At 36.1% G+C, this 21,015-nt stretch overlaps 2 protein-coding genes across 2 annotated transcripts; both read left to right on the forward strand.

Moving 5' to 3' along the window:
* The first annotated feature begins 5,109 nt into the window (after positions 1 to 5,109).
* LOC149000779 (uncharacterized) lies at positions 5,110 to 6,966 on the forward strand. Its single transcript, XM_089139213.1, has one exon. The coding sequence runs from the start codon at positions 5,110 to 5,112 to the stop codon at positions 6,964 to 6,966; it is 1,857 nt and encodes a 618-aa protein (XP_088995339.1).
* Positions 6,967 to 13,558: 6,592 nt separating this feature from the next.
* On the forward strand, positions 13,559 to 15,736 carry LOC149000780 (uncharacterized). Its single transcript, XM_089139214.1, has one exon. It carries the CDS (start codon positions 13,559 to 13,561, stop codon positions 15,734 to 15,736), a length of 2,178 nt encoding a protein of 725 aa, XP_088995340.1.
* Positions 15,737 to 21,015: the final 5,279 nt, after the last annotated feature.

Consider the following 21,015-nt stretch of genomic DNA (forward strand, 5'->3'; position numbering starts at 1 on the left):
GCCATCGGCAGTAATGCGGAAAGGTCCAATCTCTTCGGCAAAACCATAAGACACAAATGAACACCCAGGTCCTCCATTAAGCCACAGAAGCAGTGGTCTCGACTCCGGCCGACGATTCGCCGGAGCCTCAACCAACCAGTAGAATAAAGCCTTGCCGGCATTTTTATCAACTGTAACATATCCAGAGTACTGGGAGAACTGAATGTTGTTTGGCTGTCCCAGTAATTCAGTGATCCTATCTCTCTTGATCTTCATTTTTGGAAAAAGAATAACAACTGGATGAACACAACAACAAGAGAGAAAGGGAAACAAAACCCAAAACAGACAGCAGAGAGGAATCCTTAACGAAGAACCAATCCAAGAGCAGAGTCCCAATAGGAAGCAGACAAAACCTAGATCCCAAAATGCGTCTGGGTTTTTCCAAATTTACTACATAAAAAACCCCATAAACAAGACCAACTAAAATGGTCTCTCTGGGTCTTCTGCTACAACTACCGCTTTGGTTACAGCAAGTGATTGAAACTTTGAACGGCTAGAGAAAGATTTGGGGGAAGTTGTTGGGGTTCATTCAATTTTTAATAAACGCATCGTTTATCAGAAATATCGAAAGTGGAAATGTGATGAGTTGTTTGAAGACTCTCTGCAACACAGTCCCACTACATTCGTCTTCTTATTTCCGGTTTCTCCTCGATTTGGTTCTTATTACTCTCACGGTTGTGGACTATGATAGCGACCAGGTGGAAGGAGAAGCACGTAAAACAAGGACGAGGGGTTTTTATTTGTAAATTTAAAAAGTATTAAACTTTTAAATGTAAAAATAATAAAATATATTTACAATATAATCCTTTTTCTTTAATTTTGAACCGTTTGATTGAAGTTTGCTCACGTGGCAAGATCCTGGCGGTCAGCTGCTGGCAGCAGCAGCTGCCGCAAATAAAAATCGTACATATAACTCAAAAAAAGAGAAAAAGAAAAAGAAAAATGAGCCCTGGAAAGTATTGAAAGCATAAGACTTCCATCAGTTCTTTCTGTTTTGGGTCTTGAGCCTAAATCTATGTTGTCCCAGATACCTTTTCTCTCCTCTCTCCTCTCTCTCTCTCTCTAGAGTCTAGAGAGAGAACCCAATCCTCGAAGAACTTGCCATGGCTGAGGGAAAGATCATCACAGAGATGTACATTTGGATGAATGTTCCAAAAGGAATGAAACTTAGTTTCTGACATTGCCTTTTTATTTAGAATGGAACTTGGTTTTTGAAAAAAAAGTGTCTTTCAAAAATTATTAGTCAGTAAGATGTGAGTTGAAGTGCTTCAGTTATGCGTATTAAATACGCATGAAGGTCAAGCGAAATCTCAGTCGAGATTTGAATCTCTATTAAATTTCAATGGTTGAGATTGAAATCTCGATCAAGATTTTGATTCGACAGACAGAAGTGTTTCGTGTTGAGGTAACCCTGACATTTCGCATAACAGTAAATGTGCTGGACTGAAGCAAAGTCCGATGTGAGTACAATAGTGACGATGAGCTTCAACGAGGAAAGAATGTATGAAAACTTCCAATTGAATTTTTTTTTTATCTTGGGATTTACCCAAGAGGAATTGCTGAAAATTAGGGGGTGTCACAAGCTGGGCCACTTCGGTAAGCCCAATAAGTGGATTGGTACTGGGCCAAATTGTTAGGCCCACAATTCATGGTGTTGGGTTATAGCCCTAGCATGATCAACTCGTTATGGCCCATTTAGAACAACTTTAAATTTCTGCAATCTGGGTAGGCCGTTTAAAGACTAATTTGACTTATAACTTGGTTAAACCAATTAATTTTTTACTATTTACCGAAAATTACATATAGAGATTAGGGTTTTACAATCAATTACATCTACTATTCATTAAAAAAAAAAACAATTACAAAAACCACCCCTCACTGTTAAGTTTGAGATTGAAAAGATCATAATACCATCACTTACTCATCTTAATATTACTTTAACTAATCTAACCTCCCTTAAAATTGAAAGACCATAACACCCTTACTTATCATCTTAGTATTTACTTAAAATAGCCTATTGGCCTTTGTACCATTACAAACCAACTAGAACCCAAGTTGAACGTAATTAGGCAATTTTAAGTGATATTAAGATGAGTAAGTAATGATATTATGGGCAGTATTAACTTTTGGGGTTGCATGCAATTGATTTTTTTTCCGGAGTAGTAGAGTTGATTGATAAGTTCAATCTTTATTATTTCTTGATCAAATCAATTATAAGTTCTTAGGTTTGAGTCAATGTGGAAAGACTTGAAAAAGTAAATAAATTATCGGTTCATAACTTTTTTTAGATCATCATTAATCCAATCATAATGACAGAAGAAGGTGCAGAAGGACAAGTGCTCGAATCTAAGATCTTATATAGAAAAGACTGCCACTATTATATTAGAAGCATGCCATTTGAGTAACTCTTGACTTCTTAAAAAACCGTGTTGGTCATGAGTTAAAATCGTCTCCCCTGATTGTGCTCCCCCAACGGCTTTCAACCAAAAACTAAAGCGGGGGGAGGGGGAGGTATAGGTACTGATGATGGGTCTCACTTTTAAAATTTTTCTTTATTATTTTTTACTTTTAAGCCCCATATATTTGTAATTATAAAGCCACTGGGGGAGCACTGTGCTGCCGATCGGGGGAGATAATCCACACTTGTTGGTCATTGCCAGCTGACCCCACCTCTTTGTGGAAAAAAAGACCTTCTGTTGTGCACAACATTACACTTTTATACCAAATCACAGGCCGGGATTTAAAGCTTGATTTCAAATTTGAAAAGTTTAAAAAACCCTTATAGTTTCTTTGCTTTTCCACCTTATGATTTAATATAAAAGTACAATGTTGTGCACAGTAGATTATCTGCTGGTTTCCCCCTCTTTGTACTCAGTTCACACTTGTTTCTATTTTAGAATGGAACACTTCTAATACGTCATGTGCTTCAATGTGGAAGAGTCAACCGATCTATTCTGATCTATTCTAATTGGACCAAACTGGTTCATAAGGTTTTCATAGTCAGTCAAACCATTTTCTTGGAGGATATTATAGTAGATTAATTACTGGTTATTTAATGATCCTTTATCTATCATTAGAAAGAGTAAAATAGAAATGTAAGCCCACATACATCACTCCTTAAATTCAAGGCTGTTCAAAATGCAAATCCAATGTAAACTCATGAAGTTTCTTCCATGTGTGATTTTAAGGTCAGTCAAAATTGATGGTCTCTCAAATACTTTCATGTCTTTATTATATAAAATAATTAAAAAGGCTAATCAAGTGGAGAGACTTTAAATTTGCAAGGCATCAATATAATTAAATAAGAGATCGAAATGTATTTCTTGGTACAGTGGTGACAACTTGTTATGTGGAGGAGATAAAATTAAGAATATCTTGAGTTCAAGTTTATGTTTTTCTATTCCTTTCACCGCCCTATCCCCTTCCATTCCCTGGACTTATTAGCCTCAAATCCTACATTTAACTAGTACCTAAGAATTTGAAATATCATAAACCTATAGGTTAGAAAAACCATTCATATGTATAATTGTTTATATAAATTGACTTCTTTGGTTAGACACTTTTTGATCGCAAAGTGCATTCGAAATGAGAACAATTTTTTTGTGTGGGTAGGAATCAAAACAAAATATAACAACCATAGAATAGTGGTAGAAAATAATTGAGGGAAAATGAAATTCTATTAGTCATGGATGCAGAAGCTTTCAAAGATTTCAATTTTGACATGGTGAAGCGAAACAATGTGGCATTTATATGTGTATTTACGTAACAATATTTAAAAAGTTTGAATCTCCTTGAGATCAAGGTTTATACTCCTATATACATACATACAAACACCTAAGTTCCAATATATAAAAATGAAGTTTTTGTCATTTTGTCCACTTAAGTTAGGCCCAAACTTTTGTTTATCTAATCTGGTGAATTTAGAATATTACAAAAAAACCAAACATTAGTTTTCTGTTAATTTTGACTTTGAAATTATCTTTTGCCAATAGGGTGAAGGAGGTGAAGAAGGTGAAGGGAAATATAAAATTTTTCTATTTTACAACATTTCATTTAATTTTTTTAGAATTTGTAAAAGAACTTCTGAATCTCACCTGCTCATTTGCACCAACTTCTTTGCGTGATTAAACTCAAACATTGTCAACTTCAGGGAAAGTGTTTGGAGCAAATGGGCAGCTGAGATTAAGGGAGCTCTTTTGTAAATTTGAAAAATTAAATAAAATTTTGTAAAATAAAAAAATTATATTTCCTTTCAGCCCCTTCACATCATGGCCAAAATGATAATTTCCAAGTTAACAGCAAGCTAATTTTAGGTGTTTTGTAATATTTCAAGTTCACCAAAATTATTGATCACTTAAGTGAGAAAACAAGACTTTGGTTCCAACTTAAAGTGAATTAAAATGAAAAAAAGAAGAAGTTGCATGGACGTTTGTACACTCAACCAACCAGATAAATTAGGTATAACTGTATAAGAAGGATCCACTAGTTAATTTAAAAACCTAATTAACAGTCAGCAGACCAAATTAGACAATTTAATAAGCACCCAATTGGGTTGCAATTATATTAGGTCAGTCTTGGTCAAGCCTGCCTTCACTACTTTGACAAGATTTTATCCAGGTGGGAAAGCAAAAAAAAAAAAAAAAAAAAAAAAAAAACTACTCAATCAACTTATTTCTTTTCTTACTCAGAGAAGGAAGATTTTCAGCTCCCTCAGAAATCCAAACTCAGCTGCTGGTTCTGAAAATAAGAACCGGTGAAGGAAAAGAAGAAATGAGTAAGCATGGATGTAACCTTGATGGGTCGTTGAATGAAACAAGTTTTGCCAAACCCATGCCAGCATTGGGAGTCTATGTTGCAGGAGCTTCCCTCATATGCCTTCTCTCCATGTCAAATGATCTAATCACAGGTATCCGAAATCGAACCTTTCATTGCAGATTTTTCTCCCTTAATTCCATGACTCTAACCCTTCTCTCCATAGCCACAAAATTACCTACTGACCTAAATTCTTCTATGCCTAGCAAACTAGACCAGTTGTCCAAGCTCACTGGCACTGTCTTCATCTGCACAGCAATGACAAACTTTATGCCTTCTTTAGCAACCATGAGTGATTCAGAGATCATCACCAACATTGTATCTTTGGCTATTTTTGTCATCACTGTCATTATTGACATCTGTATTCAGATGGGTACTGGTGTGATTTATGCATTTTTGCCTGAATACATGATTATCATGTCTCTAATGCTGTTCTTGCTGCTGCTGTTCTGTTTATCTGGGTTTGCTGTTCCAGCCACAAGGCAGGTCCTGGATAGACAGTATAGAGTCAAATTGAAGTACATTGATGAGCCTGAGAAATGGAGACATGATTTTGAGTATCTGAAAGCAGAAATGCAGAAGTTGTGGGTTATGGTTCATGCCACTAGTCCTCAACAAGTCTTTGGAAGTTTTGCAATTTGCAGTGCTGCTGGTTTTCTCAATTTCATTGCTGTTGTCATTTTGGTGGAGGCTACGGTCCGGTCTTTCGTTCCTCGAGCTCTAACCTTCTGTAAGGGAAATTCTGATTATGGGTGGTGGTCTATCAGTATGGTTTTTGGTTCTCAATTCCTTGCTGTGTTTGTGGGCAGTTCTGCTCCTCTTCTTAGGTGGATGATTGTTGTCAAGCCAGTCTATGATGGATGGTGGAAAAAGCTTGGCAGCAGCTTTAACATGAACTTCTTGGACATCCTTACAGGTTTGAAGAACCAAATTCTAAAACTTTTTCATTTATGCAAGAATCCTAGTGTTCCTACTGAATCAGGAAAAGATGATGATTGGATTAGAAAATTAGCAATCTATCTCCCAGTTAAATATGTTCTTGTCTACTTACTTAACTTCAGACAGACACTACTGTTACCCAATGTAACATTTCTTCTAAGACATTACCCTCCTTTGGTGAATTCAATTCTGAAAGAAGGGGAGAAAGAATCTGTGTCTTCAGATCAACAAGGTCATTCAGAGTTTGGGAGAATGATCAATGTGGGCATTAAGAATCATCCGTGTCATCTGATCAAGCTTTTAAAGAAAAGATCCAAAGCTTACAAATCTGCTGTTTTTCTCGAGGAAGTTCTTGTTCCTCCTATTAGAACTTCAGATTGTGAGATACCTTCACCTCCCAACTGTTGGGCAATGGCTGTTGTAGTCCTCACAAGCATTGCAAACTCGCTCAGTCATTCAAACAATGAGAGAATGAGATCATTGATAGACATTGTGAGGGAAGGCTTAAGGTTCACCAAATTCATAGAAGACAGTTTAGAGGACAAGAGTTTGATCAGTGTAAGAGATGCAGCAGAATTTTTATGGGCAGGTATGGATTATTGTACTTTCTTCGTCGATGTCAATCTTCATCAAGATCTATCTTCAAATAGAGGTTCTTCTGTGAATGGATCACCTGAAGGGATTCTGAAGAAGCTGGCAAATGCTGGAAAGGGGTGTGTTTTGAGATCCAAGGAAAAGCTCATGGGAGTTCCTCATGTTCTGTGGCCTATAGAAGTTATTATTGGTTACGATCTGTATAAAGTCTGTGAATACATTCTACTCGACAAAGAAAAGTATCAAACAATTGACAAACTGTTTGATTGGATAGAGCAAACAATTGCAGATCTGCTAGGTGCTTGTCTTTCAAATCTTCCACAAGCTTTATATGCAGAATGTGCCTTAGCTAATATAGTTGATGCAGAGGAAAGAGTTAAAAGGGCAGCATATGTTCTTGGTCAGTTCCAAGAGATTCTACCAATTGTTCAAGCCATGAATATTTCTGAGCTTGATCATGATGAATCAACCAACCTGGAGAACTGGAGCTCAGTGGAGCAATTAAAAGATCATCAATTTCTTGATTATGCTTCTCCATTGAACCACTTGTACAGTCCTACCTCCGGCCCACATCTTGTTTAAGGTATAGCTACATTGTTGAAATGGTTCTTGTAAAATGGTCAAATTAAAAAGAAGCAAAGTTTTGTAGTTAACATCAATCCTGGAATTGATTCCAGAATTCTTTTGTTGATAATTGATGTAATATACTCATGTTTTGTGATAATTTTAACATCCAAAGAATATGTTATAACTTGCTTAGCCCATTTAACTTTTAGATTCTCAAGAATATCCAGGAAAAATTAGGCAAGTTCCATAACTGTGTATATATTCCAGCTTGATTAATTAGATTATCAAGAATATCCAAATCCCATGAAAAACCCGTAAAGTCTTACGTCTGTGGTAACAACTTACGAAATTGCTTCAGTTATGTACATTTAATGGGCATGACAGTCAAGTGAAATTTCAATTTCGAGATCAAAATTTCGACCAAGAGTTCGATCCATCGGATTGAAGTCGTTTGCTTGACATTAACGTGCAGGATTGAAGCAAAGTCCAACAACTTAGCTATCTTGTAATTTTTTCTTTGTGATGTCATCATCTGTCAAAAGTGGTGGGCTTTAAGACATTTCTTTACCTCTCAATCTTGACTTTCTATTATATAAGAAAAATTAACCATTTCTTTTCAAAATGTATAAAAAATTTGGCAGACTTTCAGGAAAATTTTTTATTCTCATTTTAAAATTTCATTTCCCGTGTGTTGAATGGATTTTGGACGTCAAGATTTTGATTTGAATTTTTAGGGTTCATGGGTTGGATTTAAAATTTTCTTGTGGTGTCGCTTGTATCCAGCTAGCCATGTATAGATTATAGGGTTTTACATGGTAGAGTGCTTAAAATTAGAAATTTCATGGTTTTTGATCTACATAGACTTCCATCGGTTCCCATGCCGACTAAAAAGAGTTTTTTTAATTTTTTAGTTTTTATGGTGCACACTTAAGTGGCTAGCACCTACCCTTACCCCTTTCAAACTAGACACACGGAGGGGAATTCGAGTTCATTTTGACTAGAGTTCTGAGCGAGAACGTACAGGACTACCTTTCTTTCACATATCGAGGTGCAAGGCGCTCACAACCTAATGAGTTGAGGGTTTAGGGGAGAAGGACTGTACTTTCTTTTGTTACTGAGTTGCTTGGTCGTCCCACGGAGTAAAAAGGTATGGTATAGCAGCCTTTCCAAGCGAGCCTCTGGGATCTCCTGTATACCCCCATGATGTGGTAATGGGAGGATATTAGGGGAAGCAGTGAGTGGAAACCTGCTAAGAAAAAAGAAATTCAAGTCTCGGCTTGACTCATTTAGAGCGCTATAGCAAGTGCCTAGCTCAACTCGAGTGAAGAGAGCCTAAATTCTTAACTGCCCACATAAAGGGAGAAATATTTTTTACTGTCCATAATTCACTTATTAAGTTATCCAATCTTAGATTTTAACTCTTTGATCGTTAAGTTTTCAAATTTGATTGTTAATGAACAAGAACACCCATCACCCATATAAATGAATAAAATGCTCTTCTCACTCACTATGTATCCAACCTCTTCTAGGTGGGTGAAGAAATTATCCATCTTCTTCCTAAACATTGCAGAAACCCTGCCTTCTCTGGTTCAAAACCCAAAAGCAAAATTATTTAAAACCCTAAATCTACTATTCAAAATCCTTAATAACAAACCCAGTCGCTTAAAATCTACAACAGCTTCCCTCGCAATGACCCATGATCGCAGAGATTTCTGAATTCTCTTGCCCTGCTTTGCATGTTATGGATTCTTCATCTCATTGTTCCATCATCATCATAGGTGCAGGGATTTACGGTGACAATCTTTCTCTGGGTTAGCTCTTGTTTTTGCCGAATTGTTGATATGATTTGTTTATTGGCTGTGTTTTTGAAGGTACATTCGCAGCGAAGGTTTTAGCAAAGAATGGAGCAGATGATGTAGTGATTCTTAAAGCTTAAGATCTTATCGGAGGAAGGATTCACTAGGAGGATTTCGAAGGTTTATCGGTGGAGTTAGGTGCCGGTTGTTGGATTGAAGGACTTGGTGGCGAAGGATCCAATCCGGTTTGGGAACTCGCCTGTAAATCTGGCATTCACATAACATTTACGATCAAAGGATGGTTCTTCTTCTCTTGATCTCCTATGGATTTTCTTGAGTTCCTAATTTGGCATTGCCTTGTCTTTTAAATAAGATTATGAGCATAAGAAAAATTCCAGATAAATGTACGAGAAGCATTGTAATTCTATTTTACAAAATTAAGAACATATTCAAATGTGTATTGACTGAAGGGACATTAACTGATGAGTTATAATATAAAATTATAGGAAAGAGTAATTGAAATTTGTTTGAGACATTTAACCACAGTTACGAATAATCAATTTTGGTTTACACTGGAAATATCTACAACGGAGGCTATTTACTTAATCAAGAGACTTATAAAGGTATAGAGAGTATAGGAAAAACCTCCATATGACATTTATTGACTTAGAAAAAGTTTATGATAGAGTTCTTAGAGAGTCAATTTGACAAGTACTAGAAAAAAGAAGTGTTGCAAGTAAATTTGTAAATATAATTAAGGATATGTATGATGGTTTAGTAACAAGTGTAAGAATAGTATGATGGCAAAATAATGAATTCCTAATTACAATTGGGCTACAACAATGATCAAATTTAAATCAATATTTATTTGTACTAGTAATGGATGAATTAACAAAAGACATTCAAGACGAGATCCCTTGGTGTATGCTTCTTGTTGATAATATTCTGTTGATAAATAAGACTCAAGTGGGGATTAATACCAAGTTAAAATCATGAAGAGCAGCTTTGGAACCAAGAGGCTTTAAATTAAGTAGAACGAAGACAAAATATCTAGTTTGTAACTTTAGTCATGACCGGACAGATAATGAAATGGTGAAACTTGGCAATAAGGAAATTCTTTTTATTGACTAGGGTTTTGAATAATTTTGTTTTAGCATTTTGAACCAGCAGAGATGAGGAAGGCCGAGAAGGTGGTCACCTGTAAGGAAATGGATGATAATCGTCTGCGGTTGTGGTGGTGGGGTTTCCAGCAAAGTGTAGGATGAGTTGGGTATACAGAAAGTGAGAGGGGCATTTTTGTCATTTACATGGTTGAGGGGTATTCTTATCCATTAACAAGTAAAATTTAAAAGCCTATCAGTCCAAAGGGTAAAAATCTAACTGTAGGTAACTTAGAAGAGAATTATGGAAAGTTTGGAATATTTTTTACTTAAGTGGACAGCAAAGAATTTAAGTTCAACTTAAGTAGACGCCATTAAAAAACTCTTTTAAAAACGATACCTTAGATAAAATTGTTTGTGTAGAATGTAGATCGATTCATCTGATTTCTCACGCGATTCGTCTAATGCATTCAATAACAAAACAAAAAAAATAGCAAGAAACAAAGCTAATGATAGAACTACTTGAAAGTTGATAATTTATTAATATGTGATCCATCAGTTCTATTACGTATGAATGTCAATACAATACAAAAATACCAAACATGGAAGATGGTAAGAGTCTAAGACACTTTAAAAGAAAAGTTAGCATGACACTCCAATTAATATAATTTTCAATTCCTTTTTGTAGCAAGATTAAAATTTGAATAAAATACGGTAAAAAACTCCTTTTCGAAGGGGTAGAAGAGAGTGCCCCACATAGTAGAGTAGACCTTGGTAGCATGTCCATTCTCATCCGTCATCCCTTTCCGAGTTTGGATCCGTAGAGGGACTCTCCAATGAGTTAAAATAAATTAAATAAATATATTTATATTAGAATATTATATGTGATTAAATTCATTTGACACTCATGAATTTTCTCAAAATGAGAAGCCATATACCTTTTTTTTTAATTAAAAAAAAATTCAAAATAAAAATAGCCCAACGTTGGTGAAGACCATGCCATAATCTAACTAATGTTGTTAAAGTGGATTAATTTAATTTTGTAAACCTTATTCCCTATGTGACTTCAATAATAATTTGTATGTGAATAAGAGACCGTGCCTTGTGTGCCCTATATGACTCCATTATAATTTATATGACATTTGGTCCATTTTTATTTCTTGGTTCAAATCGAACTTTGTGTTTTCATACGTTTATTTCTTTTCTTTGCTGTGTCTATCTTAAGTTCATGAATGAAGCTTTTCAGTTTCGTACGGAAAAAAAAAAAAAAAAAAAAAAAAGACCGTGTCTCTCAAAGAATTGAAGTCATAATGATTATTGTTTTTGTTTTTGTTTTTGTCTTATGAATTGATGCGAGCATTCTGTTGGCCAATTAGGGTTGAGTTCGCGTTTATTACAAATTAGTACATTAAAACATTAGGTGGAAAGATACATAATGGTTAAAAGAAAGGACGAGAGTAGGTGAAGTAAGGCCTCCACTCGATCAAAGAAAGTTTTCAGCATTACTTATTTGTCATCTTGTCGGATAGTTTTCTAATGACAACAAGAATGTTGAACTTTGCCAGTCTTCGCCTCCAACCCAACTTGGAGATAACATACGGTCAAGCCAAGCCCTTACCCACTGCTATTATATGGTATTCATCTCTCCGTCAAGAAGGGAGAGGAACTGAACCGAGACTCTTTTCATTTTTAAATAATTTTAGGAAGAATTATTTTATGATGACTTAGTATTTTAATATAATATCATTTTATATTCTACCACGCTTTGTCCAGCATTATATATTTGTCATCTTGTTCGATGACAATAAGGATGGTTTTTTTTTCAGATAGAATAAAGACCCAACTTATAACTCTTTTTTTATCCAAAAAAACCCTTTTTATTTTTAAATATTTTTAGTGAGAATTATTTTATGATGACCTAGTCTTTTAATATAATATTAATGTTCCATTCAGCTTTGGAAGGAGAAGCCCTAGCATTGCTCTTTAGTTTGCTTGAAGTTGTCGCTCGTAGTTATGAGTTCATAGAGACGGAATCAGATTGCCAATGCCTAATTAATATCTTGGTTAGTGGGAAAAGTGGGCATTCACAAATCCAATCTATTGTCCAAATTATTTTTGGGCTTTAAGCCTATTTTTGTTCCTAGGAGAGCGAATCATGTCACAGATCTCTTAGCAAGGAAGGAACTCACTGTTTCGTATATCACTGAGTGGTCATGTTCTGTTGAATGATTATTAAAACAATACTTGAACACGTCATTTATGCGTAATGAATAATTTGATATCTACCAAAAAAAAAAAGAAAAAAAAGACATTAATTTCTTCTTTGCACTCTCATTGACCCTATACGCATAAGGTGGTATAAGGTGATAATTCACATAAGAAATCTTGACCACAATTGATTAGTAATTCAAAGTTGCAAATCATAGTTGTTATTTATTAATTATATAATTCATTGTAAAAGAGCTAGATTTGAATGCTTATTTATGAGAAACAATTGAGGGGAGAGGACGATGCCTATCAATTTAACATATTTTTTGGGATGACTATATTTTTCATCAATTAATTGAGAATGGGATCTTTTTTTCTTTTTTTGGGTAGAGGAATAATTCTAGCAATTATATTAATTGGTTTGACAAAAAGAAATATGAATAAAATTGAATAAGTAGTCAAGAGTCAAGATTCTCTCCACCTAATCTATTTCTTTGTACATCCCATCCACACTTATATTAGTGTCGGACTCATATTCACAAGGTCATACTGGGTGGAGAGGATCTCCACTAGATAATCTGCTGGTCAATTCAAGTCAGATCCTCTCCACCCAGCTAACTCCTCCACCTATCCTCGCACACTTACATGAAGTGTCAGATCTATACTCACAAAGTCTACTCGAACAGGCTATGTGGAGAGGATCTCTAGTACTAGGTCAATTCTGATAAAACAAGAACTTTACTAAAAAAAAATCTAATTTGTTTTATTTCTCATATATATCAGATATATATTTGGTAAAGATTTCAAAGATGTTTAACTCTTCTACTGCTTCTTAGTACAACTACCAGATAAAGAGACTCTGGGAGTAACGAAATAATTCTGTCATCACTGCACCAGATGTGTGAGATGGATATAATATAATGTATTTTGATTACAAGAGTATCAACCGGTCTCATCTAAACCCAAGATCTACATGTTGAAAGACACGATTAAATCATCGAACTGATTTCCCACCTCTATTCTGTGTAGGTCAGCAAGAGGAAATCTACGAATCAGTAGTTGTGAATGCAACCTTCTTGGGTCATGTGTGAACAGAAAAAAGAAGACCACCTGCTTGAAGCCTTCTCTTCAGGAAACTGGTGGATATGGTTTGCTCATTTTCTTCTTCCAATCTTGTTTTATTCAATCTCTCTCTCTTTTACCTCTTTTCCAAGGAATTGTTCTAGTTTATTTAATATTGAATTCATAGAACGCAACCAACACGGTGAGTGAGACTTGAGTCAGAGAGACCAGGAAAGAAGAGAACTGAAGGAGGATTCCAAGCTGAGATGGTTTCTTCATTCAACTTAGTCTTTTTTTTTTCCTACTTTGACAAAGACCTTCGCGTGGGAAAATAACGTTAACTAGTTATACTACTTTAAGTTTTGGGATCAGAGATGGCAATCCAAACCCAACTGTTCTAGTTCTGCAAACAAGAACTGAACTGGTGAGGGAAAAGGAGGAATGAGTAAGCATAGATGTAACCCTGATGGGTCCTTGAATGCAGCAGGTTTTGCCAAACCCATGCCAGCAATGGGTGTTTATGCTGCAGGAGCTTCCCTCATATGCTTTCTCTCCATGTCAAATGATCTAATCATAGGTTTCCGTTCTCGAAGATTTCATTGCAGACTTTTCTCCCTCAACTCCATGACTCTAACTCTTCTCTCCATAGCTACCAAATTGCCTGTTGACCTCAATTCTTCTATGCCTAGTAAACTGGACCAGTTGTCCAAGCTCACTAGCTCTGTTTTCATCTGCACAGCAATGGCTAACTTTATGCCTTCTTTAGCTACCATGAGTGACTCGGAGATCATTTCCAACGTTGTCTCTTTGGTTATTTTCGTCTTCACTGTAATTGTTGACATCTGTATTCAGATGGGTACCGGTGTGGTCTATGAATTTTTGCCTGAACACATCATTGTCATGTCCATAATGGTGTGTTTACTGCTGCTGTTCTGTCTATCCAGTATGGTTGTTCCAGCCACAAGGCAGGTCCTAGATAGACAGTATAGAATCCAATTGATGGACACTGATGAGCCTGAGAAATGGAGACAAGATTTTGAGTATCTGAAAGCCCAAATGGAGAAGTTATGGGCTATGGTTCATGCAAGTACACCTCAAGAAGTATTTGGAAACTTTGAAATTTGCACTGCTTCTGGGTTTTTCAATTTCCTCACCATTGTCGTTCTGGTTGAAGCTTCAGTCAGGTCCTTCGTTCCTGGGGCTGTAAATTTCTGCAAGGGAAACTCTGATTATGGGTTGTGGTCTATCAGTACAGTTTTTGGCTCTCAATTCCTTGCAATATTTGTGGGCGGTTCTGCTCCTCTTCTTAGGTGGACAATTGTTGTCAAGCCAGTCTGTGAGAGGTGGTGGAAAATGCTTGCCCGCAGCTTTAACATAAATTTTCTGGATATCCTTAGAGGTATGAAGGTTCAAACTCTGAATCTTTTTCACAGAAATCCTAGTCCTAGAGTTCTTGATGAATCAGCAAAATATGATGATTGGATTAGAAAAATAGCAATATATTTCCCAGTCAAATATGTTGCTATATACTTGCTCAATTTCGGAGAGAAGCTGCTGTTACCTAGCGTAACGTTCGTTCTAAGACGTTATCCTCCTTTGGTGAATTCAATTTTGAGACAAGGGGAGAGAGAATCAGTCTCTGCAAACTTAAAACATGGTCATTCAGAATGTGGGAGGATGATGAATATGGGCATTAAGAATCAACCATCTCATCTGATCAAGCTTTTAAAGAGAAGATCCGAAGCTTACAACAATTCAGTTGTTTTTCTCAAGGAAGTTGTTGAGTTTGACAACTACTTGGTTCCTTCTCTTGGAACTTCAGATTGCGAAATACCTGCACCTCCCAACTGTTGGGCAATGGCTGTTGTAATCCTCACAAGCATCGCAAACTCACTCAGTCAATCCAACAAGGAGAGAATGCTATCATTAATAGATACAGTGAGGGAAGGCTTGAGAATCACCAAATTCATAGAGGAGAATTTGGAGGACAAGAGTCTGATCAGTGTAAGAGATGCAGCAGAATTCTTATGGGTAGGTATGGATTATTGCGCTTTCTTCCTCGATGATGCCAATCTTCATAAAGACCTGAGCCAGGGTTCTTCTATGCATAGTTTACCTCAAGGGATACTGAAGAAACTAGCAAATGCTGGAAAGGGTTGTGTTTTGAGATCCAAGGACAAGCTCATGGGAGTCCCTCATGTTCTATGGCCTATAGAAGTAATTGTTGGCTACAGTCTGTATAGAGTCTGTGAAAGCATTCTGCTTGACAAGCAAAAGTATCAAACAATTGACAAACTGTTTGATTGGATTGAGCAAACAATTGCAGACCTGTTATGTGCTTGTCTTTCCAATCTTCCACGAGCTTTATATGCAGAATGTGCTTTAGCTAATACAGTTGAAGCAGGGGAAAGAGTTAAAAGGGCAGCATATGTTCTTGGTCAGTTCCAAGAGATTCTGCCAACCCTTGCAGCCATGAATTTTCCTGTGCTTGATCATCATGGATCAGCCTACTTGGAGAGCTGGCGCTCGGTTGAACAATTAAAAGATCATCAAGTTCTTGATTGTGCCTCTCCACTCAACCACTTGTGCTGTTCTACCTCAGGCCTTGATCTTGTTTAAAGGTGAAAGCTACATTCTTGAAATGTTTTGATCTTTTTAAACGATGTAAAACAATCTAGTTCTACTGGCTCACGAAGGAAGATCTATAGAGAGAAAGATTCATACACATATCCCAATTTTATTATTAATATTTTTTTAGGTGTAGTTGTTTTTTATTTATCGAGGATGAGAATATTACATACACGATCAGTGAGAGTCAAACACACGATCTGGAAAGATAGAAAGGAGACTGGAAAGAATACAAGTGGTGAGAGAGGTAGCAAATTGTGGTGGATTATTCAAAAAAATATTTAATATTAAAAATATTATTGAAAAACAGCGTTGGATTCTGTTGTTAAAAAATTTGCAAGAAACAAAGCCAATGATAAAATTCGTTGAAGATGATAATTTTTTAATATTTGATGTTTCTTTAAGATCTATACTTTTGACATGGTATTCAGGTTAATTTTTTTTTCGCCCCGCTTCCAAGATTAATTATAATAAAAAAATGAGAATAAAATGCATTGGTTTAAATTGGACCCCACCGGACCTTCAACGTCGATAATCTCAAGACCTGCAACTTCTACCTTCTTTAGCAAATCGCAGCTCCACTACTCTTACCCCACCAAAACATCCACTTTAAGCAAAACCCCATCTTCATAGCCCCACACCCATCAGCCCAAAGCAAGAAACAAGGCTGTTCAAGTGAAAGAAAAGCCCCCCCCCCTCCACTCCTCTTCTCCCCCCCCTTTGGGGTTTGGTTTTTTTATCTTTAAAATCAGCTGGGTTCTTTATTTTTAAGGTTGATGTATGTAAAATCTAAAAACTTTGAGGGTAAAAGAGGAAGTTATATTTACTACTAAACCCCACACTTTCAATTAACACCGTCCGATTGTACCTTGTGCACGTGAAAAAATCTGGAGTGTCCGCTGCTGCAAATAAAAATCCAGCCCTGACATTCCTTTATGGTTTGCTTGAAGCTATCACTTTTGTTATCAATTCATGGAAATGGAATCAGTTTATATTTGGTTGGTGGGGGAAAGTGGGCCTCCACAAATCCAATCTATTTTCCAAGATACTAGGTTTGTGCAAAAATCCAATTTATTGTCAAGGATACTTTTGAGATGACTAAATTTTTCATCAATTAATTTTGTTTGGGATCATCTCGAATAATTCTAACCTGGTTTTTTTTAGGGTAGAGGAATAATAATTTTAGCAATCATATTGGTTTGTCAAAAAGTAAATATGAATAAAATTAAATAAATAGTTAGGAGTCAAGATCCTTTTCGTCCCAACTTATCCTTCCGTCTAACCATTCATCCACACTCACGGACTCAAATGGTTGGGCTGTGTGGAAAGGATTTCCACTAGATAATCAACTAGTCAATTCGAGTCAAAATCTCTCCACCCAACTTGCCCCTCTACCTGTCCTCCCGTACTTACATGAAGTGTTGAACCCATACTCATAAAGTCTGCTCAAACAAGCTGTGTGGAGAGGATTTCCACTAAGATTGATTCTGATAAAGCAAAAACTTTACTAAAAGAAAATCTAATTTTTTTTATTTCTCGCTTATTTTTTGGTAAAGATTCCAAAAGATATTTTAACTCATATTTTAACTCATATATATTCTTGCGAGTTACAAGAAGACTAAGTTGAAGGAAGAAATCATCTCAGCTTGGAATCTAGTCCACTTTCTTCAGTTCTCTTCTTTACTGGTCCTTCTTCTAAGCTATTTTATTAACCTAACAATGCCAATGAATATCTTAGGACAAATCTTAATCTGGTAGTTGTACTTCTAATGAGCTTTTTTAATATAATTTTTTCTTTTCTTCGATAAAGAAAATAATATATATATATTTTAGATTGAACACATCACACAACCAGATGTGTGGTTTGAAAATTTTTCCAACCCATGTCCAGACTTTGTTTTCATGGCCATAAAGTCACTCATGGATGCCAACTCCTAGAAGTAGCCTGATTCAATCCCTTAAACTTACAACCATTTTGAACCTTCTCCAGTTGTCATTAGTGATAAACCCCCCAACACACAACACCCGGGGTTAAAAAACACCACAACACCCACACAAAAAAAAAAGGGAAAAAAACCCCCCGGGGGGGGGGCCCCCCCCCAAAAAAATATATAAAATTTTGCAACTCCTCCCCCCCCCCCCCCCCCCCCACCCCCCCCCCCCCACACACACGGAACCCCACCCCACCCCATAATTCCCCAAAATATTGCCCCCCCCCCCCAGATCCCCTTCTCAGGTTGGAGCCATTCAGGATCGGCTCGTATGGCCGGCGATGGCGTTTAAAATTGAGAGTTGCAAAGAGCAGATGGCAAGAGTGTAGCGGTTAATTACATGAACTTCTTGGACATCCACGGATCGAAGTGATTCCCTTGACGTTGGTTTACCAAAAAAAAAAAAAAAAAAATGATTCCCTTACGTTAATGTGCAGGACTGAAGCAAAGCCCAACAATTGTCAAAAGTGGTGGGCTTCCAGACATTTTTGTCATTTACATGGTTGAAGGGTGCTCTTTGTCCATTAAGGATTAAAATTTGAAAACCTATAACAATCAAAGGGTCAAAATCTAACTGTAAGTAACCTGAAAAGTGAATTATGGTCGGTTTGAAATATTTTCCACTAAAGTGGATGGTCAAGAATTTAAGTTCAACTTAAGTGGTCGCTATGAAAAAACTCTATTAAAAATTATACCTAAGATAAAATTGTTTGTGTAGATCGATTCATTTGATTACTCACGCAATTCGTGTAATGCGTTCAATAACAGAACCAAAAAAAATTGCAAGAAACAAAGCTAATGATAGAACTAGTTGAAGATGATAATTTATTAATATTGGATTTTTCTTTAAGATTTGTACTTTGACATGGTATTTCAGCTGGTGGAGAAATCATTTTGTAGGGCAAAGACTTCAAATGCTTAAAATTTTGTATTACTCTAAGGTTTAAATTCAAAGATGGGGATTTGATGGTGTCACAATATACCTAACGCTATCAGTTGCAATGTTGGAAACAAGTGGAAAGACATGGGTGTACAAGGGCCGGGGAGATTCTTAAGCCTGCAATGTTCTATTCAGCTTCGGAAGGAGAAGCCTTGGCATTGCTCTTTGGTTTGCTTGAAGCAGTCATTCGTGGTTATGAGTTCATAGAGATGGAATCAGAGTGCCAGTACCTAATCAATATCCTGGTTACTGGGAAAGTGGGCATTTACAAATCCACTCTATTGTCGAGGATATTAGGTGTGTCATTAAGATTGTTGGGTTCTAAGCCTATCTTTCCTCTTAAGAGAGCGAACCATATCGCAGATCTCTTAACAAGGAAGGCATTCAATATATCGTGTATCACTGAATGGTCATGTTCTATTGAATGGTTATTAAAGCAACGCACCAACACGTCCTTTACACGTAATGAATAATTTGAAATCTACCAAAAAAAAACAAGAGACATTAATTTCTTCTTTTTGTACTCTCATTGATCTATCCGAATAAGGTGAAGGTGATGATTCCCATAAGAAATCATGACCACAATTAATTAGTAATTCAAAGTTGCAAATCATACTCGTTATTTATTAATTATATATTTTATTGTAAAAGGGCTAGATTTGAATGCTTATTTATGAGAAACAATTGAGGGGAGAGGAGAACGACTATAAATTTTAACATATTTTTGAGATGACTATATTTTTCATCAATTAATTGAGTGTGGGATTAATCTCAAATAATTCTAATTTTTTTTTCTTGAGTAGAGGAATAATTCTAGCAATCATATTGGTTTGACAAAAAGAAATAAAATTAAATTAAATAAGTAATCAGGAGTCAAGATCCTCTCCTCTCCACCTAGCCTTTTCCTTTGTCCATCTATCCACACTCATAAGTGTGGATTCATACTCACAAGTCAGGCTGAGTGGAAAGGATCTCCACTAAGTAATAGCTTGTCAATTCAAGTTAGATCATCTCCACCCAGGTAACCCCTCCACTTATCCTCGCATACTTACATGAAGCGTCAGATCCATACTCACAGAGTCTGCTCGAACAGGCTATGTGGAGTGGATCTCCAGTACTAGGTCAATTTTGATAAAACAAACTTTACTAAAAAGACAATCTAATTTATTTTTTTCTCTCATTTATTTTAGAGATTTTTTGGTAAAGAATTCAAAGGTCTTATAACTCTTATTATTAATATTATTAAAAATTATATTAAAAGACCTTACTAGAAGTACAACTACCAAGATAAAGAGACTCTAGCAGAAGTCGCGTCCACTGAAGAGCCTAAATTAATCCTAACATATCTATTGGCATTTGTTCACTTTCATATTTGCCATGTTAATAAAATAGTTTAGAAGAGTGGGATTTGAAGCAAATTAATACTTTCTCTCCAGATCGTAAAATTCTTCAGATCTATCATGATATACATAAGCTTCAAACAAAGTTTGTACCTTTTGTTTTTATTTTCATTTCAAGGTCTTGCAACTTGATTGCGGATTCTTGGACGAGGTGGCCCATCTACGTTGAGCTATCGACTATTTGGCATAACACCAATCCTTGGCTTCTTCAGATATGAGATAAAAAAAAATTCAATGCTTGTAGTAGCTCCAGTCTTCAATAAATATCTTTTATATAAAAAAATAAATAAATAAATAAAATAAAATTAGAGCATGTGATTGCTTTTAGTTTTATTACTATATCCAAGAGAAGTGTCAGGAATTGTAGTGGCCACGTTGTCCTTGGAGATTTTGGGAGTAACGAAATAATTTTGTCATCACTGCACCAGATGTGTGTGATGGATATAATGTATTTTGATTACAAGAGTATCAACTGGTCTCAACATACCACACACGTTTAATCCGGTGTGCTGGCACCTTTGTCGCCATTCACAGCTCAATTAATGCGCAACACTGTAGCAAAATTGTCCGTATAAACCCAACATCTAAATGTTGAAAAACACTATTAAATCAATCGAACTGATTGCCCACCTCTATTCAGGGTAGGTAATCGTAGTTGTTAATGCAACCTTCGTGGATCACATGTGAACAGATCAACAAGACCACAAGCACATACATAAGCCTGAGACGCGGCAATGGTAACGTTTAGCTGATCCACCTGCTTCAAGTCTTCTCTTCAGGAAACTGATGGATATGGTTTCCTATCGGGTAGCTGTCTCATTTTCTTCTTGTCTTTTCTCGTTTTATTCAATCTCTCTCTCTCTCTCTCTTCCCCCTTTCTCTTTACCTGTTTTTAGGATAAAGGAACTGTACTTTACATATTGAATTCGTAGAACCCAA

This window comes from Hakea prostrata, chromosome 11 (genome assembly GCF_041222555.1).
Source record: "Hakea prostrata isolate BN-2017 chromosome 11, UWA_Hpros_2, whole genome shotgun sequence".
NCBI classification, from domain to species: Eukaryota; Viridiplantae; Streptophyta; class Magnoliopsida; order Proteales; family Proteaceae; genus Hakea; species Hakea prostrata.